The following is a 26,793-nucleotide window of genomic DNA, read 5'->3' as shown; positions in this document are numbered from 1 at the left end:
AAAAAAAAAAAAAAAAAAACCACCTTTGGTTTATGTTAGGATTTCACTCCTACATTAAAGAGAAAATGAAGGTCATCTATTGTGAACTCCTTCCACTTCCTGCTTTCAGTCAGTTCTGAAACTTACACAAACATGGCAGTCCATTCTTTCTCCTTTCCTAGTTCAGAAGAGGTATTCTCTTCCTTTTCAATTTATCTGTCCATTTAAGTCATTCCTGACTCTCAACCACATACACTTTAATAAATCACAATATATTAAGACTATAAACTCAAGTGTTAATATGAGTTAACACAGTGAGTTAGGCAGAGATGCTCCATCAATAGTCACTGAATAGGAGGAGTTCCCACTGTGGCACAATGGGATTGGTGGTGTCATCTCTGCAGCACCAGGACACAGGTTCAATCCCCAGCCTGGCACAGTGGGTTTGTTTTCTTTTTGTCTTTTTGCCTTTTCTAGGGCCGCTTCCCGAAGCATATGGAAGTTCCCAGGCTGGGGGTCCAATTGGAGCTGTAGCCACAGGCCTACACCAGAGCCACAGCAATGCGGGATCCGAGCTGCATCTGCGACCTATACCACAGCTCACAGCAACGCCGGATCCTTAACCCACTGAGCGAGGCCAGGGGTGGAACCTACAACCTCACGGTTCCTAGTCAGATTTGTTAACCACTGCGCCACAACGGGAATTCCAAGGATGCGGTGCTGCTGTAGCTGCACTGAAGGTCACAGCTACAGCTCACATCTGATCCCTGGCCTGGGAACTCTATATCCCATGGGGGGGGGCCAAAAAGAAAAATAATAAATTAATTAAAAAATGAAAAATAAAATACAAATTTTAGGAGCTCCCGCTGTGGTACACCATGACTGGCATCGGCAGCATCTTGGGTTGTATCCCCAGCCCGGCACAGCGGGTTAAGGATCCAGCTTTGGCACAGCTGTGGCTTAGCTCACAGCTGTGGCTTTAGTGCATGGCTGTGGCTCAGATCTGATCCCTGGCCCAGGAGCTCCATATGTGCTGCAGGGCCGCCAAAAAAATAAATAGCATTAATAACGTACCTTGTATTGGTGAAAAAAAATATGTTCATTCGGTTCTTATTTTCTGTAATTTTTCATAAAATAAATAACTAGAACAAGACCATCTACCCTTAGCTTGGAAAAAACCAGAGAGAGTAAAACTAAGTGACAAGTTAAAGACTATCAAACTCAGAGTTCCCATGGTGGCTCAGGAGAAACAAATCTATCATCCATAAGGACACAAGTTCAATCCCTGGCCTTGCTCAGTGGGTTAGGGATCAGGCATTGCCATGAGCTGTGATGTACACTGCAGATGCGGCTTGGATCCTGCGTTACTGTGGCTGTGGTGTAGACCAGAAGCTATCTATAGTTCTGATTCAACCCCTAGCCTGGGAACCTCCATATGCGTCCAGTGTGGTCCTTAAAAAAAAAAAAAAAAAAAAGACTATCAAACTCAGGCAAAAATCCAAGTCTTGCTCAAATATTTTTTGATTACCTCAAGATCTTCTACATCTGCACTATCAATTATAGTAGCCAGAAGAACACATGCTAGTGAAGCATCTGAAATGTGACTAGTCCTAACAGCTGTACTGTGAGTATAAAATACATACCAGATTCTGAAGGCTTAACACCAAAAAAATCAAAACACTTCTTCAATACTTTAATATTAGTTTTATAATAAAGTTTTTTTTCCCTTTTTTCCACTGCACCTGCAACAAGGGAAGTTCCCAGGCCAGGGATTGAATCCAAACTGGAGCTGCAACCTATGCCACAGCTGTGGCAACACTGGATCCTTAATCTACTGTGCAACAGCAGGAACTCTTGGTTTTTAAATATATTAAAATTAACCTCACCTGTTTCTTTTCACTTTTTGTATTTCGTATTTTTTGGCTACACCTGTGGCATGTGGAAATTCCCAGGCCAGGGACTGAACCTGTGCCACAGCAGTGACCTAGGCCACTGAAGTGACAATGCCAGATCTTTAACCCGCTGAGCCACATAGGAACTTCTCATTTGACTTTTTTTTTTTGTCTTTTTTTTGCCATTTCTTGGGCTGCTCCCGTGGCATATGGAGGTTCCCAGGCTAGGGGTCTAATCGGAGCTGTAGCCACCGGCCTATGCCCCAGCCACAGGAATGCAGGATCCGAGCCACGTCTGCAACCTATGCTACAGCTCACGGTAATGCCGGATCCTTAACCCACTGAGCAAGGCCAGGGATCAAACCCGAAACTTCATGGTTCCTAGTTGGATTCGTTAACCACTGAGCCACAACGGGAACTCCCTCATTTGACTTTTTAAGTGTGTCTACTAGAAAATTTTAAATCCATTTTATTTCTACTCAATCAAAATATTCAAAGTCCTCTGAGATATGACTATTAAATGGTTTGCATGGCTTGGTTCTTTTCCTTTTTTCCCTTCTTCCCATCATGGCTGCCCAGCTTTCATGTGACCTTACTATTTCAGCCATTATGGGTAGTTTTACTTTTCCAAATGTCATACTTTAACTCAGTTAATTTTTTTGCCCTAGTTTATAACCCAATTCCTCTTCCCCAACATTCCACACTACCAAAGTAATATATGGAAATATTTTTGATTACTCTCCCCACCTGCCAGAAAATGAAATGTTCCCGGATAATATTCTTCACAGCTTCATTGCTCCATACGTCGCGGTTGAGGCACTGGCATGCAAAGTCTTGCACATTTTGAATGTTTATCATCAGCCACTTATTCTGCATCTGGCCACACTCTTTGGCCTGTAAGAGTAAAGTTACATAATATTTGTTAGAAACAATTTCTACTCAGTAACTTAAATGTTTCAGATTTCAGAAGCTATCCTCTTCTCATATAAATACCAAGGTTTTTTTTTTCCCCCCTCAAGTATAATCTAGTATTTTCAGTGTAAAAAATTAATTACATTTTTTTGTTTATATGTATACAATTATACTGTCCATTTTCAAGCATCTTTCAAATTTAAATGAACTGTTTTCCTTTTATGTACTGTAGTTTGTTATAGTGGCGGGATTTTTATTGCAAATGTAAACACCTTTACCTGAAAAAGATTCCACAAACAAGGTCAACAAGTCACATAATTCTACTGTACTGTCTTTTCTAATTCCTATCCACAAATATACCTTTCCTTTTTCATAGCTGTAACCAGTGTGTATATTAGTTTATGTTGTTTTATTTTCTTCAACATCATTTTGTCAATATTCTGTAATAACCTATATGGGAAAAGACTCCAAAAAATAATCTAAGAAGAAAAAATAGGAGTTCTCGTCATGGCGCAGCAGAAACAAAATCAACTAGGAAGAATGAGATTGTGGGTTTGATCCCTGGCCTCACTCAGTGGGTTAAGGATCTGGTGTTGCCGTGAGCTGTAGTGTAAGCTGCAGATGCAGCTCAGATCTGGCGTTGCTGTGGCTGTGGCGTAGGCCGGCGGCCACAGCTCTGATTCGACCCCTAGCCTGGGAACCTCCATATGCCAAGGGTGTGGCCCTAAAAAAACAAAAAGAAAAAAATACATATATCTGAATCACTTTGCTGTACACCTGAAAGTAACACCACACTGTCAATCAACTATACTCCAATATAAAATAAAAATTAAATTAAGCTGCAAGGATATACTATACAATACAGGGAATACAGCCAATATTTTATAATAACTATTAATGGAGCATAACCTTTAAAAAATGTGAATCACAGAGCTCCCGCTGTGGTACAACAGGATTGTTTGCATCTTGGGAGTGCTGGGATAGGGGTTTGATCCCTAACCCAGCACAGTAGGTGGGTTAAGGATCAGGGTGATGCTGCAGCCTCTTAGGTAGAAGCTGTGGCTTGGATCTGATCCCTGGCCGGGGAGCTCCATATGCCACAGAGTGGCTAAAAAAAAAAAAATTGAAGAAATTTATTTATTTATTTTTGTCTTTTTAGGGTCACACCCAAGACATATGGAACTTCCCAGGATAGGGGTCGAATTGGAGCTGCAGCTGCCAGCCACAGCCACAGCAACACAGGATCCAAGCCGTGTCTGTGACCTATACCACAGCTCACGGTAACGCCAGATCCTTAGCCCACTGAGCAAGGCCAGGAATCAAACCTGTGTCCTCATAGATGCTAGTCAGATTTAGTTCCACTGAGCCATGACAGGAATTCCATGAATATTTAAAAAAAAAAAATTATGAATCACTATGTTGTATACTTGCAACCTTTATAATAAATTATTTTTTAAAATAAATTAAATAATAAATTTTTAAAAAATTAAATAAATTATTAAAAAAAATAAATTAGGAGTCCCCGTCGTGGTGCAGTGGTTAACAAATCCGACTAGGAACCATGAGGCTGCGGGTTCGATCCCTGGCCTTGCTCAGTGGGTTAATGATCCGGCATTGCCATGAGCTGTGGTGTAGGTTGCAAACGCGGCTCAGATCCCACGTTGCTGTGGCTGTGGTGTAGGCTGGCGGCTACAGCTCCAATTAGACCCCTAGCCTGGGAACCTCCACATGCCGTGGGAGGGGCCCAAGAAATGGCAAAAAGAAAGAAAAAAATTAAATAATAAAGAAAAGAAAGCAACCCCCCCAGCATCATTTTCTATACACATTTCCAAATACCATATTCATCTCAATTATTATGCATGTGCTATTTTATAGACTCTTTAATCTTTCAGTAAAAGCTGCTGAGGGTTTCTTCTCTCCGGGTGGTATTTCTAGGAGTGTATTTCAGAATTGAGACTGCAGACCAAAGAATGTTTCAGAATGATCTCCACAAGACTCCCAAATATCAACCACAAATGTGTACTTTTTGCCTCATATTTCCTCATCACCATAAAGACCCAAGAAATAATGATGAACTGGAAAAGAATGGTGGAAAAGCAAATGAGCAAATGCTACCTCAAACCTTTGCATAGAAACAATGAAATGAAAGGCTAGTTTTGAATAATTTTGTCCTATAACAATATTTTTTTCCAAGTAAGTTTGACATGGGAAAATCTGTAAGAATTAATTAACTCAGGTTAATAACAACTGAAGAACATACATCATCTTGGAAGTACTGCAAAATGTAAGACTATCTTCTGTTTTAAGGAGGTTTACATAATTTTACAAAAGCGTTATCCTATTTTTTTTCCCAAAAAAAAATACAAATCCCCCAAAGAAAATAATTTTCTAATATTCGCTACTAATTCCACAGGAGAAAATCCAAGCTCTAAAAAGAAATAGCCCTATATTGAGCCAGAAAGTTTCAAGTAACGGTCAAAAGCTTATTTTCTCAGTATACAAACATAACAAAATAACTCCTTATTTCTAAGAAATAACAGTATTCCACTTATTTCCTTGCCTATAGCAGGTACTTAGATTTAATAAATGGGTGATAAACATGTAATTATGTTGCCTTAACTGAAGAAAATGTATTTGAGAATAAAAAAAAAATTAACACACATTCTAGAGAGAAAGATAACAGAGTATATATCTCTATAAATAGGGTAAATTTACTGTCTTCCCTCCCTAAAACAGTGACCAAAAAAATGTGTAACACTGAAAAATAATAAAAGTCCAGAGCTTAAAAAAAAAAAAAAAGGAAAGTCATTTGCTTTTGTTTTAAAAATTCACTTATTCATACTCATGCTTTCACTAATTCAGATTCATTGATTCAACAAAACATTTATTGGGTATCCACCACATTTCAGGTAAAGTTACAGACGCTGGAATTAATAGCAGTTACCACAACAAAACTCCCTGCCTTCATGAAGCTTACATTTGTTTCTAGTCTTTTTCTCTGGCTAGCTTATAAATTCTTTGATGGTAAAGGACTTTGTATAATTTGTTTACCACAATTTTCCTGTGGCAGAAACTGCTTAAAGGTATCAAATATTCATTTCCCTCTTCTCCTTAGTAAACAGACTCTCCAATTTTCAGCTAAGGCATCTTGTTTTCTAATGTCCTTTGCAACTAGGTGTGGCCAGGTTGCCAGGTTCTGGTCAATAGGATGTGAGAAGTAATATGTACAACTTTAAGGTTGTGTCTTTAAAGGAAAAAGATGTGCCCTTCTCAGCCACTTCCGTGGAAAGCAAACATGGTGGTAAGCCACCTTGAATCATGCAGACTGGGTAAGCAAGCCCTGAGAAATGGCAAAATAAGACAGAAAAAACTGTACTCCTAGTAACTTCATAGGGCAGAACCATCCTAATGGCATGGACTTCTATGCTACTTAAACTACTGTTTGTTTTATTCCTAGTCTCTCTCGCACACAGTTAAATCTGTATCCCAACAAATATAATTCCTACCCCCAGAACAAGGCCTTGCAACAGGAGGTCTCACTAAACATTTACTGCATGAACAAGTGAACTTATCAGTCTCTCATTTGGTAGCATGAGCCAGAATCCTTGAACATGGTCTACCTCTAGTTACATTAAAAAGTCTAGTTCCTAAACCTGTAAAACTGTGGCTGAGATCTATTTCTAATCCAATCCCGTGGGTCTTGCCTGAACAGCCAGAGTATATCCTTCTAATTTTTAATATTCACCTAAGTTTCAATGACTTAATTTTGCATATTACTTCGCTAATTTTTATAAAACTGATATATCATTAGTCATAATGAAACGCCTACTTCTTCTGAGAATACGTCATTTAAAACTTGTAAATGACAAAGTTGAGTATCATCAGTGAAAAAACGAATAGGTTGATGAAAACACTGTTAGCAAAATACAAAGAAAAAAAGGTGACATAAAAAAATGAATCAAACTGCAGATGACAGTATCAAAGAAGATTCATGTTGTCCCTTAATGAACAAGCAGCAGAGTAACTGCTTTTTATGAGCCCCAAGTGACCAAATTAAATCAAGCTCAGAGTCACTTTGTTAAGCCCTAGAGCAACACAGAAACTAATGAAAATAGAAAGCACATCAAAACAAACTCAGATCTTTTTTGTCTTTCATATTGTGCTATTCTCTCTCAATGGTTATATTATCATATCAGAACAGCAGAAAGGATAGGCAGCTGCTATGTTAAAGATTATGAGGGAAAAACGAAGAAAACTGAGGAGACATCTAACCTGACATCTTTGAGCTCATAAAGGAGCACCATGCTCCCTCAATTCTGTACTGTATTTACACGACAAAAAAAAACCCCATTTGGTCAAATCACTGTCATTTGAATTTTGTTACATGTAGCCAAACACTTTAAGGTTTTACAATTCAGAAAACTAAAGAAATAACAAGCTTATTGCTAAATTTCTTATCCTAGATATTTAGTTTAAGCTAGTATATGAGTATGTCAAAGGACAAAAGGAAAAAAAAATCATAATTCACTTCTAAATATGTAGCTACTAACATCACTTTTTTTTGGCCACAACCACAGCATGTAGAAGTTTCTGGGCCAGGGATCAAATCAGTGCCACAGCAGTGACAATGCCAGATCCTTTAACTGCTAGGCCACCAAAGAACTCCCATTTTTGTAGTTACTGTTTGGCCTACTATATCTTAACAGGAAAGATTTACTAAAATTTAAGTGACTTATATCTACAAAAATGCTCTTCTGATTCAAAAGAGCAGTAACATGCTAATTAACACACAAAAGCAAGCTGTTTGAACACTTCAACAGAAGGTTGTTTAAAATCCTAAACTCGGAGTTTCCATCATGGTGCAGTGGTTAACGAATCCGACTAAGAACCATGAGGTTGCGGGTTCGGTCCCTGCCCTTGCTCAGTGGGTTAACGATCCGGTGTTGCCGTGAGCTGTGGTGTAGGTTGCAGACGCGGCTCGGATCCCGCGTTGCTGTGGCTCTGGCGTAGGCCGGTGGCTACAGCTCCAATTCAACCCCTAGCCTGGGAACCTCCATATGCCATGGGAGCGGCCCAAAGAAATATCAAAAAGACCAAAAAAAAAAAAAAAAAAAATCCTAAACTCATTCATTTAACAAATATTGTGTTTCTATTAAATGCAAGAGACTGGTCCCAAGAATTACCAAGATAAATAGAAACATGGTTCTCCCGTCCGCATTAAGCTTATAATTTAGCAGACAATCAAATACACCTGCTCTGGAAAGCTTTTTTCATTTGTTTGGTTTTTTGGCTTAAGCCAAATTAAAACCAAGAAATGAGGGAGAACATATTCTACAACTATAAAGAAATTCTTTTAAAACACACTGGGGTAGTTCCCATAATGGCTCAGTGGAAATGAATCTGATTAGCATCCATGAGGATGCAGGTTCAATACAGTGTTGCTGTGAGCTGTGGTGGAGGTCACAGACAAGGCTCCGATCTGGAATTGCTGTGGCTGTGGTGTAGGCTGGCTACAGCTCTGACTGGACCCCTAGCCTGGGAACCTCCATATGCTGTAGGTGTTGCCCTAAAAAGACAAAAACAAACAAAAAACACAGCACGCTGGGATCCTCATAGAAACATGGGTAAAAGATACCTTCAAACAGTTCACAAATGGCAATAAACACATGAACACACTATTCTCAATTGAAATATATAAAACTTTTTTTTTTTTTTAGGGCCACTCCCATGGCATATGGAAATTCCCAGGCTAGTGGTCTAACTGGAGCTATAGCTGCCCGGCCTACCCCACAGCCACAGCAACGCCAGATCCAAGCCTCGTCTGTGACTTACACTACAGCTCATGGCAACGCCAGATTGTTAACCCACTGAGTGAGGCCAGGGACTGAACCTGCAACCTCATGGTTCCTAGTCTTTGGATTTATTTCTGCTGCATCACGACAGTAATTCCTGAAATATACAAGCTTTAAAAAGTAAGATTTGGGAGGAGTTCCTGTTGTGGCTCAGTGGTTAACAAATCCGACTAGAAACCACAAGGTTTCGGGTTCAGTTCATGGCCTTGCTCAGTGGGTTAAGGATCCGGCGTTGCCATGAGCTGTGGTGTAGGTGGCAGACGCAGCTTGGATCCCGCATTGCTATGGCTCTGGTGTAGCCTGGTGGCTACAGCTCTGATTCGACCCCCAGCCTGGGAACCTCCATATGCTGCGGGAGTGGCTCTAGAAAAGGCAAAAAGACCAAAAAAAAAAAAAAAAAAAGTAAGATTAGGAGTTCCCGTTGTGGCTCAGTGGTTAACAAATCCGACTAGGAACCATGAGGTTGTGGATTCAATCCCTGACCTCGCTTAGTGGCTTAAGGATCTGGCGTTGCCGTGAGATGTAGTGTAGGTCGAAGACATGGCTCGGATCTGGCGTTGCTGTGGCTCTGGTGTAGGCTGGCGGCTACAGCTCCCATTAGACCCCTAGCCTGGGAACCTCTATATGCTGCCCGAGTGGCCCCAGAAAAGGCAAAAAGACAAAAGAAATAAGTGAATAAATAAAAATAAAAAGTAAGATTTAAAAAAACTATCAGGAGTTCCTGTCATGGCTCAGCAAAAACCAATTTGACTAGTATCCATGAGGATGCAGGTTTGATCCCTGGCCTTGCTCAGTGGGTTAGGAATCCAGCATTGCCATGAGCTGTGGCATAGGTCACAAATGTGGCTCGGATCTGGTGTTGCTGTGGCTGTGGTGTAGGCCAGCAGCTACCGCTCCGACGATTTGACCTCTAGCCTGGAACCCTTCATGTGCCACAAGTGCAGCCTTAAAAAGACCAAAAAAAAAAAAAAAAAAAAAGAACACCAAGAAAAACTATCAAAGGAGTTCCTGCTGTGGTGCAGTGGGTTAAGAATCCAACTGAAGTGGTCACTACAGACATGTGAGTTACATTCCTGGCACAGGGTAGTGAGTTAAAGGATCCAGTGTTGCCACAGCTGAGACATAGGTCATAGCTGTGACTCAGATTCAATCCCTGGTCCAGGAACTTCCATATGCCATAAGTTCTGCCATAAAAAGAAAAAAAAGAAACGCCTATCAAAATGGTAGATTCTTTAAAAGTATTACAAGGCATAATAAAATGATTTTATTATTCAACCTCATATACTTTTGATAGAAATATAAATCAGTGAGTCCTTCTAGGTAGTCATACTTACTAAGATGCCAATCTCTTATATGCTGAAAACTGTTTTTAGCTCTTAGAAAAAAAAATGCCACTGAAAATGCAAAAGGATCCATAGCTCAGGCTTAGATTTCCAACAACTTACTGTTTCAAAGCTGCCTTTATGCATCAAATCAATGGGTGGCCGGAACAGATCTGCAAGGGTAGTTAGTTTCTTATCTATTGCTCCTCCATTTCTTAATTCCTGTTCTTGCCGAACTGCAACACAGGAAGATGTTAAAGTTTCAATAAGTCATAAAATAAAAGTCATGAATCTTGAAACAAAAAATTAAATAGTACCAACTGCAAGAACTAACGAACAATGTGCCTCAAATACAAATATCTAAGTCTGATTCTAAAAAAAAAAACCACAAAGTGAGGTGGGGAGGGAATCTTAGGACTTGGTGTTCTCTATCAAAGGTAAGGATACAGGCAGAAATTACAGAAGAGTCACTCAAAATATTTCCTTCACATACTCAAAACTAACTTGACTGGTACAGCCACTATGGAGAACAGTTTGGAGATACCTTAGAAATCTATACATAGAACTTCCATATGACCCTACAATCCCACTCTTGGGCATATATCCGGACAAAACTCTACTTAAAAGAGACACATGCACCCGCATGTTCATTGCAGCACTATTCACAATAGCCAGGACATGGAAACAACCCCAATGTCCATCAACAGAGGATTGGATTAGGAAGATGTGGTATATATACACAATGGAATACTACTCAGCCATAAAAAAGAATGACATAATGCCATTTGCAGCAACATGGATGGAACCAGAGAATCTCATACTGAGTGAAATGAGCCAGAAAGACAAAGACAAATACCATATGATATCACTTATAACTGGAATCTAATATCCAGCACAAATGAACATCTCCTCAGAAAAGAAAATCATGGACTTAGAGGAAAGACTTGCGGCTGCCTGATGGGAGAGGGAGGGAGTGGGAGGGATCGGGAGCTTGGGCTTATCAGACACAACTTAGAATAGATATACAAGGAGATCCTGCTGAATAGCATTGAGAACTTTGTCTAGATACTCATGTTGCAACAGAACAAAGGGTGGGGGAAAAAAAAATGTAATTGTAATGTATACATGTAAGGATAACTTGATCCCCTTGCTGTACAGTGGGAAAATAAAATAAAAAAACAAAAAAAAAACTAACTTTAGCAGAGGAGAAAATGTTCATCTCCATTTATCTAGTTCTGAAAGTCATCCTAATTTATCTGTTTTTTCTAGCTACATTCCCAATCTTTAAAAACTCTTTGTCACTTTCTTCTGGAAGGGCCCAGGATTCCCTGGATGACCTGAGTCAGTCTAGATTCCGCTTCAACTCTCTCAAGTTACAGGACCTATCTGTGCTTCAATGAGCTCATTATAAATCAATCAAAAATATCAAGTGTGATCCAAGAGTTTCTCATATATTCTCTAAAAGTAACTGTCCTTTTCTTTAGGATTCCATTGCTAAATCAGTACTAAATCCACTAAAAGTAGAAGGCCAAGATTCTTATTCAAACTTATTCCACAGAAAGATATAAACCTATTCAAAACTACTGTAGCCAAAATTTTAACAGTGGCTGCTTTGGGTAGTGCAGCTTTTTCAACCCCCCACAATAATCATTTTCATTGTGGTTATTCCTTTAATTGACATTATCAGGATCTGGAGGAAAATCAGTTTTTTACTTCATTACAGGCATTATTTAAGTGCTCATTCAGAAATCCACTGAGTTTGTAAATTATCAGATTTCTCACATTATATCCATCTCTCTTATTTTTCTATAACCGAGTAGATTAGAATTTGGAACAAGTCAGTTCAAGGGGGAGTTAATAACAATCACAGACTGAATTTATAATTTCGCTTTTTTTTTCCCTGCTGCCCTCGAAGCATACAGAGGTTTCCCGGGGGCAAGGACTGAACCTGTATCACAGATGCAACCCTGACAATCCTGACAATGCCAGATCCTTAACCTGCTGAACCTCCAGGGAATTCCCATAATTTCACTTTTTAAATAAGATGGATCCTCGAAGATATCAGGCCTAATATTAATCATCTTTTTAAGAAAAAATTATATAAAACTAGGATCTTGACCCAAAGGGAACTGTATAATTGCTTTTCTACCTTGTGGTTTTTATCTGTGGGAGAGAGGACAGGGAGAAAGGTAAGGAAGGGGGGAAAGGCCAGAAGGAAAGAGGAAAAGAGAGACGATATACCGGTCCATAGATACTCACTAGTTTCAGTTTGAAAATCCCGGAAACCATCAAATATTGAACGTGCAGGTCGCCGTCTTTTAGGAGCTTTAGGAGGAAAAAACAGAAACGAAACAAAAATTTAAACAATTAATTCTTTAACAATTCTAAAAACTTCCTTATCTACAAGAATTTAAGACACTCAGATTTATAATGGTGCCCTCCTTCAAAATTAAAATATTTTTAGGAGTTCCCGTCATGGCTCACTGGTTAATGAATCCAACTAGAAACCATGAGGGTGCAGGTTCGATCCCTGGCCTTGCTCAGTGGGTTAAGGATCTGGCATTGCCATGAACTGTGGTGTAGGTTGCAGACTTGGTTCAGATCCCATGTTGCTGTGGCTCTCCTGTAGGCTGGCAGCCACAGCTCTGATTTGATCCCTAGCCTAGAAACCTCCATATGCCGTGGGTGCGGCACTAAAAAGACTAAATAAATAAATAAATTAATTAATTAATTAAATATTTTAAAATTTTTCAAGTCATTCATATATAACTAACTCAACCATTTTTATCCCTACCATTTGCTGCAAATACTTAATTTGGGTTAGCCTAAGGAATCTGACTACCCTTTAGTATAATAACTGAGTAAATTCCTTTTTTTTTTTTTAAGAGTAATTTTATTTATTTATTTTTTTGCTGTTTAGGGCAGCACCTATGGAATATGGAATTTCCCAGGCTAGGGTTTCATTTGGAGCTTCAGCTACCAGCCTACACCAAAGCCACAACAAAATAGGATGTAGGCCGACTCTCAAACTACATCACAGTTCACAGCAATGCCGGATCCTTAACCCACTGATAGAGGACAGGAATCAACCCACTTCCTCATGGATATTAGTCGGATTTATTTTTGCTGCACCACCTCAGGAACTCCACACATGAGTAAAATTCTAAACCATAAAACTTCAGAACAACTTCTTAGTAGGTGGATGCACATGTAGAATCATAAACATCAAAAAATATTTTTAATTTCTGAAGAAAAATGGGAGTTCCCTTTGCATTGCAGAAGAAACAAATCCAGCTAGGAACCATAAGGCTGAGGGTTCAATCCCTGGCCTAATTCAGTGGGTGATGTAGATGTAGGTCACAGATGTGACTTGGATCTGGTGCTGTTGTGGCTGTGGTATAGGCCAGCAGCTGTAGCTCCAATTCGACCCCTAGCCTGGGAACCTCCATATGCCTCAGGCAGAGCCCTAAAAAGCAAAAAAAAAAAAAAAAAAAAAAACAAAAAAAGAGCAGTTTCTGTCATGGCTCAGTAGTGGACAAACCCGACTAATATCCAGGAGGACACAGGTTCAAGTCCTGACCTTGCCCAGTAGGTTAAGGATCAGGTGTTACCGTGAGCTGTGGTGTAGGTCACAGACGGGGCTCAGATCCAGAGTTGCTATAGCTCCAATTTGATCCCTAGCCTGGGAACCTCCATATGCCACAGGCGTAGTCCCAAAAAGACAAAAAAAAAAAAAAAAAGTAAAGAGAGCAAATGTATTCTGATACCCTTTGTATAGTGTCTATTACCCAATCCTTATGTACTGTACAGATAAAATTTAGAAAACAATATTCAGAATGTTATCTTCTTATATTAAATGTTCTTAGACCTAAAAATTTATGTCAGCTATATATATTAAGGTAAATAAGGATATTTAATGATTTTTTTACTATGGGTAACAGTTATTAGGTTGGCTTATAGCAAGCCCGGCCAATATGTAACCAGACCAATGCTCCATGTTAATAAATGATGATTAGATAGTAAGATAAGATAGAAACTATATAAAAGTCCCCCATTCCATGCCAAACCATCTTTCCCAACTGCCTGTGTTTGCCATTCTTTCAATTTAAGTACTGAATAAAAAGTAAAACAAACAAAAAAATGCAAAACCACATGCTAAAGATTCCCATATTTGTTCAAAGCATTATCTGTCTGCATATCACTTATACACATGTATTAGTATTTATATTAAAGAATAACAATACTATCTCTAGGAAAAGGAATTCAGTAAAAATGAGACTGCCAGATATTAGCTTTGCATTAAATTTCAAAATTTAAACTGAATTTTATATATAAATTATTTTATGGAATAATTATATAAACTATGTAATGATTTTAGGAGTTCCCGTCATGGCGCAGCAGAAATGAATCCGACTAGGAACCATGAGGCTGTAGGTTCGATCCCTATCCTCACTCAGTGGGTTAAGGATCCAGTGTTGCCATGAGCTGTGGTGTAGGTCAAAGACGCAGCTCTGATCTGGTGCTACTGTGGCTGTGGTGTAGGCAGACAGCTGTAGCTCCAATTTGACCCCTAGCCTGGGAACCTCTATATGCTGCAGGTGCAAGCCTAAAAAGCAAAAATAAATAAATAATTAAATAAACTATATAATGATTTTAAATGTTATTATTTAAACTCATAAAATTTAAATATTGCACTATTTTCCCCCCTCCCTTTTTAAAGAAACAATAGATGTTATTCTTTTCAATCTTGAAATTACTTTTAATCAAGAGCTCCTATCTTGCAGACTGTTTCACTTAGAACGGATGGGTAATGGGATCCTGCTGTACAGCACAGGGAACTGTATTTAGTCTCTTGGGTAAGAACCTGATGGAAAATGAAAAAAAAAAAAAAAAAAAAAAAGGCATGTGTATGGGTGACTGGGTCACTTTGCTACTTTGCTGTACATTGGAAATTGAAGGAACACTGTAAATCAACTATACTTTAATAAAAATTTTTTTAAAAGAGCTCCTATCTTAAATGTATATACTTCCATCAGAAATGATAGAACTTCTCAAATAATGCTTTCTTAAAACTCATTATCAGATACTATTTAGCCATAACAATTAAATAATGTTACCTTAGAATAAGACATAGAACAGCTGCCTAAAAAAAGCACATTATTATAAGGGAAGTAGTACATAAAAGGTAGTTTTCTTCTACCTTTAAACTGCCAAAGGTAGGCTCGTCAATATTCTACATTAATTCACACACAAACACGCACATGCACATTCTCACTCTTTCTCTCCCTCCCCGCTGCCCCAATTTAGCCTTTCCTTCTCTATAAGACACTTGATCTCCTGGAGAGTCATGCTAGTTCCTCTTACTGATAGCTTTCCAGCCACCTTCTTTTATTTGCTGAGCTCATAACCTGCTCTCATTTGTTTCCCCCTAATTCATCCTAAATCTACCATGAACCTCACCTTAGGCCACAACACCTCTACTCCTGCCTGCCTCAATATGTGGTTTCCTGACTCTTCCAAACACCAGTCCTCTGTTCTCTCACACTACTGCCCACATAACAGTAGTTTTGGTCACTGAGGTCAAAGAGGCTAAGCTACAAAGAGTTAAGATTCAAAAATAGCTTTATAGTCAAAAATAGAGGAGAGCAACACAGAAAAAAAATTAATGAGAAGAGTGGCACTTCCACATTCTCACAATCTGTTAAAAACTGGTATAAGAGAAGACACTGAATTTTAATTTTTTTATAAGCTCTTTTTTAAGTGTTTTTTTTTTTTTTTTTTTTTAGGTATGGCATATGTAAGTTCCCAGGCTAGGGGTCAAACTGGAGCTACAGCTGCCAGCCCCAGCCCCAAAAGATCCAAGCTCGTCTTCAATGTACAATATAGCTCACAGCAGCAACGCCAGATCCTTAACCCAATGAGCAAGGCCAGGGATAGAACCAGCATCCTCATGGATACTAGTCGGATTTGTTTCCACTGAGCCACAAGGGGAACTATGACAGCAAATTTTTAGATTTGCTTCTGCATTCAATCTAATGCTATTCCTTTAGTTGAAGTGTATAAAGAAAATTAAAATTCAACTTCACACATACAGTTCCGAAAGGGAAGAGTATTTTATTAATATTTTAAGATAACTGTGGAGTTCCTGGCACGGTTCTGTGAGGATGCAGGTTCGATCCCTGGCCTCGCTCTTGTGGATTAAGGGTCCAGCATTGCTATGGCTGCTGCATAGGTTGCAGCTTCAGCTCCGATTTGTCCTCTAGCCTAGAACTTCCATATGTTGCAGGTGTGACCATAAAAAAAAAAAAAAGAAGAAGAAAGGCAACTGTGAACATTATGCTCTGATACTACACCAAAACTCAATCAGGGATAGCTTCTTAAAGGTTGGTTGCAGTGTAGAATCTGAAATCTTATCAATGAACTTTTCATACTTTGCTCCATTGAGCAAGATGAGGAGGCGGGATTAAGATGGCTGAATAGAAGGACTGGAGCTCAACTTCTCTCCTAAAAACAACAAAATTCACAACTAAAGACTGAGCACACTTCACCAAAATGGACCGGAAACCTTAAAAAAGATACCCTACTCCAGAAGAAAAAGAGGAGGCCACATCAAGAGGTAGGAGGAGCGATTTTGCGATATAAACAACCCCATACCTCCGGGGTGGGAAGCTCCACAGACTGGAAACTAACTGGTTCACAGGGACTCACCTACAGGAGTGAGAGTTCTGAGCCACACATCAAACTCTCACGTGTGGGGATCTGGCACAGGGAGAAAGAGCCCCAGAGCATCTGGCATTGAAGGTCAGTGGGGCTTGTGCGCAAGAGCTCCACGGGACTGGGGGAAACGGAGACCCCATTCTTAAAAGGCGCACACAGACTTTCACGTGCACTGAGTCCCAGGGCAAAGCAAAGTCTCCAAGGGAATCTGGGTCAAACCTGACCGAAGCTCTTGGTGGACATCCTGGGAACACAGGGGTGAATGTGGCTTGTTGTGAGGGACAGACATTGAAAGCAAAGCTCTCGGGAATATTCAGCAGCAGTGCCTTTCTCTGGAGGTGGCCATTTTGGGAAAAATCTGGCCCCACCCATCAGTCAGTGCTGAGAAGCCCCAGGGCAAACAACAATCCAGGTGGGATCACAGCCCCGCCCCTCAGTAAACAGGCTGCCTAAAGACCCCTCAGGCACACAGCAACCTCTAATCCCATCCAGAGACTAAGCCCCACCCACCAGAGGGATTAGTATTGGCTCCTCCTACCAGGGGACAGGCATCAGCCCCTTCCATCAGGAAGCCAAAAGTAAGCCCCCATACTGACTTCAGCCACAGGGGGGCAGACATCAGAAGTAAGAGAGGCTACAACTCCATTATCTGTAAGAAGGTCACCACACCAAAAACCTATAAAAATGAAAAGACAGAGGACTATAACTTAGATGAGGGAGAAAGAAAAAACCCCGGAAAAACAGCTAAGCCAAGAAATGATTCTCAGCCTCCAGGAAAAAGACTTTAGACTGTTGATGCTGAAGAAGATGCAAGACATTGGAAATAAACTGGATGCAAAGATGGATAACTTACAGGAAACACTGAGCAAAGAGATGCAAGATATAAAACTTAAACAAGAAGAGATGCAAAATACAATAACTGAAATAAAAAATTCACTAGAAGCAGCTAACAGCAGAATACAGGAGGTAGAAGAACGAATAAGTGAGGTGGAGAACAGATTAGAAGAAATTACGGATGCAGAACAGAAAAGAGAAAAAAGATTGAAAACAAATGAAGAGAGTCTCAGAGAAGTCTGGGACAACGTGAAACGCACCAACATCCGTATTATAGGGGTGCCAGAAGGAGAAGAGAGAGAGAAGGAGACAGAAAAAATATTCCAAGAGATAATAGCTGAAAACTTCCCTAACATGGGGAAGTAATCACTCACTCAAATCCAGGAAGCACGAGTACCATACAAAATAAACCCAAGGAGGAACACCCCGAGACACATACTAATCAAACTGACCAAAATTAAAGACAAAGAGAAAATCTTGAAAGCAGCTAGGGAAAAGAAATACTTTGCTACATCAAAATCCATCAGTCTATGTGGTAGACAGGCTCTATGACAGCCCCCAATTATCCCCATCTCCCAATATTTATAAGCTGTGTATGAATATCTTGAGTGTGGACAGGATCAATCAGAGGTGGCAACGGTGATGGAATGTCACTTTCAACAATTAGGTTACAAAAAGATGGTGGCAGAGTACCTGTTGTGGCTCAGCAGTAACAAACCCCACTAGTATCCATGAGGATGCGGGTTCGGTCCCTGGCCTCACTTAGTGGGTAAGGATCCAGTGCTGCCATGAGCTGTGGTGTAGGTTGCAGACTCAGCTCAGATCCCGAGTGGCTATAGTGTAGGCTGACGGCTATAGCTTCAATTCAACCCCTAGCCTGGGAATCTCCATATGCCACAGGTAGGGCACTGAAAAGACAAAAAAAAAAATGCTCCATAAAAAGGTAGCTAGTTTTTGGAGTTCCCGTCGTGGCTCAGTGGTTAACAAACCCGACTAGGAACCATGAGGTTATGGGTTTGATCACTGGCCTTGCTCGGGGGTTACAGATCCGGTGTTGCCGTGAGCTGTGGTGTTAGGTTCGCAGACACGGCTCAGGTCCCGAGTTGCTGTGGCTGTGGTGTAGGCCGGCGGCTAAGCTCCCATCAGACCCCTAGCCTGGGAACCTCTATATGCTGCGGGTGCAGCCCTGGAAAAAGACCAAAAAAAAAAAAAAAGTAGCTAGTTTTCAATGAAAACAACTGATAAGTGTTTTTCCTTAATCATAGTACTCGGTAATTGAGTATGTAGAAGTACTTTATGCACACATCCTATTTTATTAAATAAAATAGTTTTAAAATGTGTACTTCAAGATTTAATGGAATTGATTTTTACTGCTTCAAGAACATTAGTAAGTAAAATTTGCTTTTTTTTTCTTTTTCAGCCATCCTCAAAGCATATGGAAGTTACTGGACGGGGATGGAATTCAAGCTGCAGCTGTGACCTACACCACAGCTGTGGCAATGCTGGATCCTTAACGTGCTATGCTACAGAAGGAACTTCAAAAAAAATTTTTTTTTTAATAACTACAAGTGTTGAATCAGTGAAGAATTTAACAAGTAGTAGCAGTTTGGTGACACTTTACTGATTCAATTAAGATGCAGTCTGACCCATCACTTCTTCTGAAGCATCAGCCCAAATGTAATACAGTGAAAAAGGCAAATAACTTACTAGTCTTATGAAAAAAGTTTTAATCTGGAGTTCCTGCCATGGTACAGTGGGTTAAGAATCTGACTGCAGCGTCTGGGGTTGCTGCAGAGGCACAGGTTCAGTCCTGCCTGGATGCAGTGGGTTAAAGGATCCAGTGTTTCTGCAGCCATGGGGTTGGTCACAGCTGCAGCTCAGATTCAGTCCCTGGCCTGGAAACCTCCCTATCCCATGGGTGTGGCCATTAAAAAAAAAAAAAAAAAAGTTTTAATCTTATAGACCCTCTGAAAGGGCGTCAGGGACTCCTGGACCACACTTTGAGAATCACTTTTTTTTTAATTCAGTGAATTTTATTATACTTCATCACAACTTAATTTTAGAACATTTCCACTTTAAATCCACACTATCCTAAGAAAATAGTTCCTCCAAAACCTTTTCAAAGTAATAATAAGATCTGATAATGAAAGTTAGGACTGACTTCCTAACTGTATAAAGTCATTCTCACCCCTCTTCTTTAATGTACATCAAGTAAAAGGAGGAAAGTAGGGTTTCAAATGGGAACTCTTTGCCTCTGCTAAATAGTAAAATAGCACAGAATCCATTTTCTGTAGTCTTCCCCACTCAAAGATCCTGCCCTATTCCTTGCAATAAAGAAAGGATAAAGCTTTCAGGGGCATTATTCCTCAGTTCCAAAATTTATAACATATATATATATAATATAAAATCATGAACAGTGCTTTATTACTATTTCTGGTGGGTTTTTTTTTTTTTTTTTCTTTTTCTTTTCTTTTTTTGGCTGCACCCGAAGCATGCAGAAGTTCCTAGGCCAGGGATCCAACCTGCAATACAGCAGTGACCTGAGCCACTGCAGTGACAACACCAGATTGTTAACCTACTGTGCCAAAGCTCCTACCTCTGGTATATTAATAGCACAATGACCAACTAAATCAAACAATCTACAATGCACATACTATACTTCAATATTCAGACCTTATAGTTGTCTTCCTCCAATCTTATTCTTGAATCTAGACAGTAGAGTCTTTTATTCCTTTCTACAGTAACCCCAAAGCTGCCCAAGTGAAGATCAATCTTGAAACTCTCAACTAAAGTGCTTTTTCAAATCAAAATATATGGTTTATATAATTACATTTTTCCTTTTCTTACAACTTATTTCTTCTCCTTTGTTTTAGTGTACTTAGAGAACATTATACAGGCCTATTTTTGTTCTCAACATATACATTCTTATGTCTCTCTCTATCCAACCAAATCATAAAACAATATTCTGGTTTTTAAAAAATATACCTATTAATGCTTAAACTATCTGGCTCACGAAAGGCAAGTAAGTGCTCATTAAAATAAAAATACATGGAGTTCCTGTCATGGCTCAGTGGAAACAAATCCGACTAGGAACCATGAAGTTGTGGGTTTGATCCCTGGCCTCACTCAGTGGGTTAAGGATTTGGCGTTGCCATGAGCTGTAGTATAGGCCAGCAGTTAAGAGCTCCAACTGGCCCCTAGCCTGGGAACCTCCATGTGCCACAGGTGTGGCCCTAAAATAAAAATACAAAAAAAAAAACCTACAAATTTTTCTCTTTAGGGCTGCACCTGAGGCATATGGAAGGTCCCAGGCTAGGAGTCGAATCAGAGCTACAGCTGCCGGTTCCAGCCACAGCAACACCAAATACGAACCACATCTGTGACCTACACCATAGCTCATGGGAACGCCGGATCTCTGACCCACTGAGTGAGGCCAGAGATCAAACCCGCATCCTCACAGATACTAGTCAGATTTGTTTCCACTGTGCCACAAGTGGGAACTCCCAAATTTTCTTTAAATATGATTAAATGTTCCATTTTCTACCACCTTCTCTATGCATCTCAGATGGACACCACAATATTTTGCATGGATTAGGGATTACTTTCTCCTTTGGTCAATAGGGGAATAGCATTTCTAGAAAGAGTACTGCATATCAAAACAGTAAGGATCTGGCAGTCAATTTGGTATCTAGAAAACAAAAAACAATCAGAGTTCACCTAATTATACATTTGTTTCCATTATAAGGTAGCAGTTCTTTTTTGCTTAATTTCTTCTTTTTGGCCTTCTTCAACAACTTTTTAATCTGGTTCACTCCTCAGAGATAGCCAACTGGGCAACTTTCCTGAGGGGAGTACAGAACTACAAGAAAAGAGAACTGATTCTACTTGAAGTTACAATCTGTGAGCAGGCAAACCTTCATATCTTTTTTGACAGAAAATCCTGGAGACTGAACAATAAAGTCAAATAAAGCTAAGGGAAAAAAGTGAACTTACCACCAAACAAAGGTTCTGGTTCCACCAATATTTCCTGCTTTTGAGGAATTGGAGCACGGACTTCCTCTCTATTTAAAAAAAAAAAAAAAGTGGGAAAATATCCAAATAAAAACTATTTGTGCTATTCTCACTGAAACTATTGGGAATGCATTCAACTTAAAACTAAAATGAACGACAGACTTTATGACTTTTAGGAATCAAATTAAATTACGATAAATAATTACTTATTAGATGGTCTCCACACAAAGATCAACTGGAATAAAGTACATGGCATCAATGACACAATTTTTTTTTTCTTTTTTAGTTTTTGACTGCCCCACAGCAAAAAACATATGGAGTTCCTGGGCCAGGGATTAGATCCAAGCTGCAGCTGCAACCTATGCTGCAGCTGAGGCAATGCTGGATCCTTTAACCTACTGTGCCAGGCCAGGGATCAAATCTGTATCCTGGCATTGCAAAGATGCTGCAGATCCCGCTGCCCCACAGCAGAAACTCCACAAATGCGTTTATAAAGAAAGAGAACAAATACAGAAATAAAAAAATATTTCCGCTTTCCTCTAAGTTCCCTGCCCTAAATTCTTTCGAAAAAAAGAAAACAGGGAGTTCCTGTCGTGGCTCAGTGGAAATGAATTTGACTAGCATCCATGAGGATGCAGGTTCTATCCCTGGCGTGGCTCAGTGGGTTAAAGGATCCGGCATTGCCATGAGGTGTGGTGTAAGTCGCAGACAGGGCTCAGGTCTCACGTTGCTGTGGCTGTGCCGTAGGCTGGGAGCTATAGCTCCATTCAACCCCTAGCCTGGGAACCTCCATATGCCTTGGGTGTGGGCCAAAAAAAGACAAGAAAAGAAAATAAGAAATTTCCAAAAACAAAAATTCACGCAAAAAATTAATGAAAAATATAAGCTTAATAAAGCCATATTACATTACCACATCAAATAATAGATAATTAAATCACAGATACAGTAAAATAAGCTTAAGCAGTCAGTCAATTTTATGCTAATTATGAAGATGGCTAACATAGGTATTATACCTGGATTATTTACTAAAGAAACAATACATATAGAACACAAAAAATAATTACTCATCTTTTCAAAGTTTACCTCCAGAGGGTTTACTAATAATCCATCTCTTCTGGTGAAAAATACTAATTTAGATATGCTTTTTAAATGATATATATATTCCTTTATATATACATCAGTTTACTTTTCCTTTTTTTTTTAGGGCCACTCCCAGGCATATGGAAGTTCTCAGGCTAGGGGTCGAATTGGAGCTGTAGCTGCCAGCCTACAGCACAGCCACTGCAATGAAGGATCCAAGCCGGATCTGCAAACTACCCTGCAGATGCTGCACAGCAATGCTGGATCCTTAACCTACTGAGCAGGGCCAGGGATGGAATCCGCATCCTCATGGATACTAGTCAGGGTTGTTACCGCCAAGTCACAATGGGAACTCCCAGTTTTCGATTTAACTCAAATATGAAACTCTGCCAATTAATGCTTATGCCAAGTAATGGTAAGTTCCAAATTTAATACTTATAATAAATGTTCCTGCTTATAATAAATGTTAAGTTAGGCCTACTGTTTTTCATTCAGGTGTTTCTAATAGTTATAACTGAGCTTAAGGCCCTGTTTGTGACATCTAAAAATTGGAACTCCAAAACATACTTTGCTTATTAATAAAGTATCAACACATTTATAAACAAAAATATGCTGTAATCAAAGAACCAGTTAGACAAAGAAATCTACAATAAGCCAAATGAGTGAAGGAGAAAGGATAATTCAAAATTATGTTAAATACTCTTTCCTACTGATTTCAGTTGCTGCTCGCACACAGAATTTCAACACTCTGAAGGAACAGACGATGTGTCTCTAAGAGGAAGTCCTTTTAAATCCTCTTTCACCAAAGAGAAATAGGACATTATCTTAAGAAAACTAAAAACTTAAAAGACATCTTTTACCTGAATAAATCTTTCCATTACCAGTATACTTCACTTTACAGTGTGTGTGTTATAGAATTATCTCAATCCAAGGCAATTTAATTATAAATTTAATCTGAAGAAATACATCAGAGTGATGGCTTAAGTAGTAGACCCTATACAAAAAGACTTTTTTTTTAGGGCCACACCCACGGCATATGGAAGTTCCCAGGCTAGGGGTTGAACTGGAGCCGCAACTGCCCACCTATACCACAGCCACAGTAACACCAGATTCAAGCTAAATCTGCGACCTATTACCACAGCTTGTGGCAACACTGGATCCTTAACCCACTGAGCAGGGCCAGGGATCAAACCCGCATCCTCATGAATATTAGTCGAGTTTGTTTCTGCTGAGCCACAAAGGGAACTCCAAAAACACTTGATTACTACGTATTTGAGGGTTAATCTATTTCAAGACTGTTAGCTACCTAACAAAATGGAAGTATACAACAGAAGGTGAACTGTGAGAGTGAAAATTATAGTTTAGGAAATAGCTATCACTATCAAATGTTAATCAATTAGTAATACAAATAATCTAAGCCAAATTAAAATGTAATTCATTAGGAAAAGACACTCATTAATGAAAAGTATTTTTAAGTACAATCAAGAAAACATTTTTGAGTTCCCGCTGTGGTGCAGTGGGTTAAGGATCCGACTGCAACATCTCAGTTACTGCTGAGGCTCGGGTTCGATCCCCAGCTCAGTGTAGTGGGTTCAAGGATCAAGCATTGCTGCAGCTGCAGCTTGGATTCAATCCCCGGCCCATGAACTTCCATGTGCCCCAGCTGCAACCAAAAAGAGAAAACATGTTTTAAATAGAACTGCTATGTTCTCCCAAATCAGCTGTAAATACTTGTTATTCAAGTTTCTCTAAATTAAATGTTTTCACACTGGTTTCCATTAAAAATTGTAGTTATGGGCTATCATACTTGAAATACACAGCCAACACTTACAGGAAAAAACTTTATATTAATAATAACCTCTCAAGTTCACACTTCACGGGGAAAACAGTATTACTCTAGAGTCTGGAATTACATAAACAAAAAAGGCAATCAGGAGTTCCAGTCGTAGCTCTGTGGTTAATGAACCCAACTAGCATCCATGAGAATGCTGGTTCAATCCCTGGCCTTGTTCAGTGGGTTAAGGATCTAGCGTTGCCGTGAGCTGTGGTGTAGGTCCCAAGGGTGGCTCTGGCGTAGGCCGGCGACTACAGCTCCAACTGGACCCCTAGCCTGGGAACCTCTATATGCCTCGGATGCGGCCCTAAAAAGACAAAAAAAGGGGGGAAGAAAAAAAAAAAAAAGGCAATCATGTCCTGAATGCTTATTTGGCTTTGTAAAAATGAATTTAGTAAAAATAAAATCCACAAGAGTCCCCTGGTGGCTCAGCAGGCTAAGGATTCACTGTTGTCACTGCTGGGACTCTGGTTACTGCTGTGGCATGGGTTGGATGACAGACCCAAGAACTTTTATATGCTTCAGGAGCAGCCATAAACAAATGAATTAAAAGCCGCGTCTTTTGCCTAATCCTATTTAAGAGGATTCTTCTCACTTAGTATCTCATGTTGTAAACACTGAAGAGTTATAAAGGGCTATGAGTATTAGTCTCATTTAAGGACCTTTGAAATTCCGTTTTAAAAATCAGTGTTTTTTCCTTGAGTAACATTCATCTCTCTCTTTTTTTTTTTTTTTTTTTTTTAGAGCTACATCCACTGCATATGGAAGGTCCCAGGCTAGGGGCTGAATCAGAGCTACAGGTGCAAACCTACACCAAAGCCAGAGAAACACAGGATCCGAGCTGTGTCTTGACCTACACTACAGGTCACGGCAACACCAGATCCTTAACCCATTGAGCAGGGCCAGGGATGGAACCCGAGTTCTCATGGATACTACTTGGGTTCATTTCTGCTGAGCCACAATGGGGAACTCTCATCTCTAATATTTCTGACTACTGGAATTGTGCCTAAAGGATATTCATTTCAAACCTGCGTTGGTGTCAAATAAAAGACAAGAAAGCACCAAATTATTTACCATTTGTTACTATTCGCTACATATTACAGTTCTATATGATGAAGGTGCTTCTAGTGATTAGCTACATGTGGCTATTTAAGGTGTAAGGGACTAGATTTTTTTTTTTTTTTTTTTGGTCTTCTGTCTATTCAGGGCCACACCCGCAGCATGTGGAGGTTCTCAGGCTAGGGGGCAAATCAGAGCTGTAGCTGCTGGCCTACACCACAGCTCATGGCAACGCTGGATCCTTAGCCCACTGAGCAAGGCCAGGGATCAACCCTGTGTCCTCATGGATGCTAGTCAGGTTCGTTAACACTGAGCCACGATGGAAACTCCAGGATTAGAATTTTTTTCAAAAGTTTTTCGTGACAGCTCAAAACTTTCCTGGGATAATGCAGGAAAATCTAAAATCTAGAAATCTAAGTTTTATTGGGCTTTACTTCTGTATTTGCTACTTAATTGCCGTAGAGCTTGGAAAAATGGCTATCTTTTGGCTTCCTCTATAAAATGTGGGTAATAATACCAGCCTATAGGATTCTTCTGAGAATTAAATAATAAGACTTGACATTGCTCTAGAGAATTTAAAGCATATAAGCATAAAAATTTCTATATGACACTTTCAGATGCTTTTAATGTTCAATTTGTTCAACAATAGATAATTAACCTAACTGATAAAAATATAACCAATTTTGGCAGAAGTAGCTCCTAATAATAAATAATAAATTCATACTCTGTGTGTGGTCTGACAGTGGAAACACTTGCTGAACTGGTACTGGGCTCTTCAGCGATTCCTCCACCATCCAAAAACATAGTGACTGCCATCTCCAGATTATTGTTGCAGGCTTCAAGCATATGTTTCCCTACACTTTCACTTGCACCTGAAATAGTATAAAAACAAGAAAAAAGTTTTTTAAAAAAAAAATCCTTCTTACATTCAGTTCACATTAGAATATAGAATTCCCAAGCAAATTGGTAATACTTTTCCCGCTTTAGAATGAATGATTAAAAAAAAAAAAAAAACCCTGTTTGTTTACTTCTACACTATTGGCTGCTTACTGTAAAATATAGAGCTAGAAAGCGGCAGCATTAAAATAGTAGCCTTCCTTCATAATAAAACAAAAAATAAATAAAAGTATTTATTTGCCACTTCTTTAAATGGACAAAGTATGTATTTGTTAATAAACTGAAAAAGAAAAACTACGTTCTAGAAAGTCAGAAATACATCAATAGAATGAATGCATTTCAATTAGCAATTTCGGTTTCTATTAAGGAAGCATTTTAACAACAACAGGAGAAAAGGGAGATGG

At 39.4% G+C, this 26,793-nt stretch overlaps 1 protein-coding gene across 1 annotated transcript in view; it reads right to left on the bottom strand.

Annotated features, from left to right (window-relative positions):
* Positions 1–26,793, bottom strand: part of UBXN7 (UBX domain protein 7) — a 63,823-nt gene that overhangs the window by 16,519 nt on the left and 20,511 nt on the right. The window contains exons 2-6 of the mRNA XM_021070161.1: positions 26,217–26,364; positions 21,502–21,569; positions 12,217–12,282; positions 10,081–10,193; positions 2,619–2,765 (exon numbers count right to left, since the gene is read on the bottom strand). Coding sequence (XP_020925820.1) covers positions 2,619–2,765; positions 10,081–10,193; positions 12,217–12,282; positions 21,502–21,569; positions 26,217–26,364 — 542 coding nt within the window. The remainder of the gene's footprint in view (positions 1–2,618; positions 2,766–10,080; positions 10,194–12,216; positions 12,283–21,501; positions 21,570–26,216; positions 26,365–26,793) is intronic.

This window comes from Sus scrofa, chromosome 13 (genome assembly GCF_000003025.6).
Source record: "Sus scrofa isolate TJ Tabasco breed Duroc chromosome 13, Sscrofa11.1, whole genome shotgun sequence".
Taxonomy (NCBI): domain Eukaryota; kingdom Metazoa; phylum Chordata; class Mammalia; order Artiodactyla; family Suidae; genus Sus; species Sus scrofa.
The sequence above is the reverse complement of the archived record's forward strand: the minus strand, read 5'-3'. Positions and strand labels throughout refer to the sequence as shown.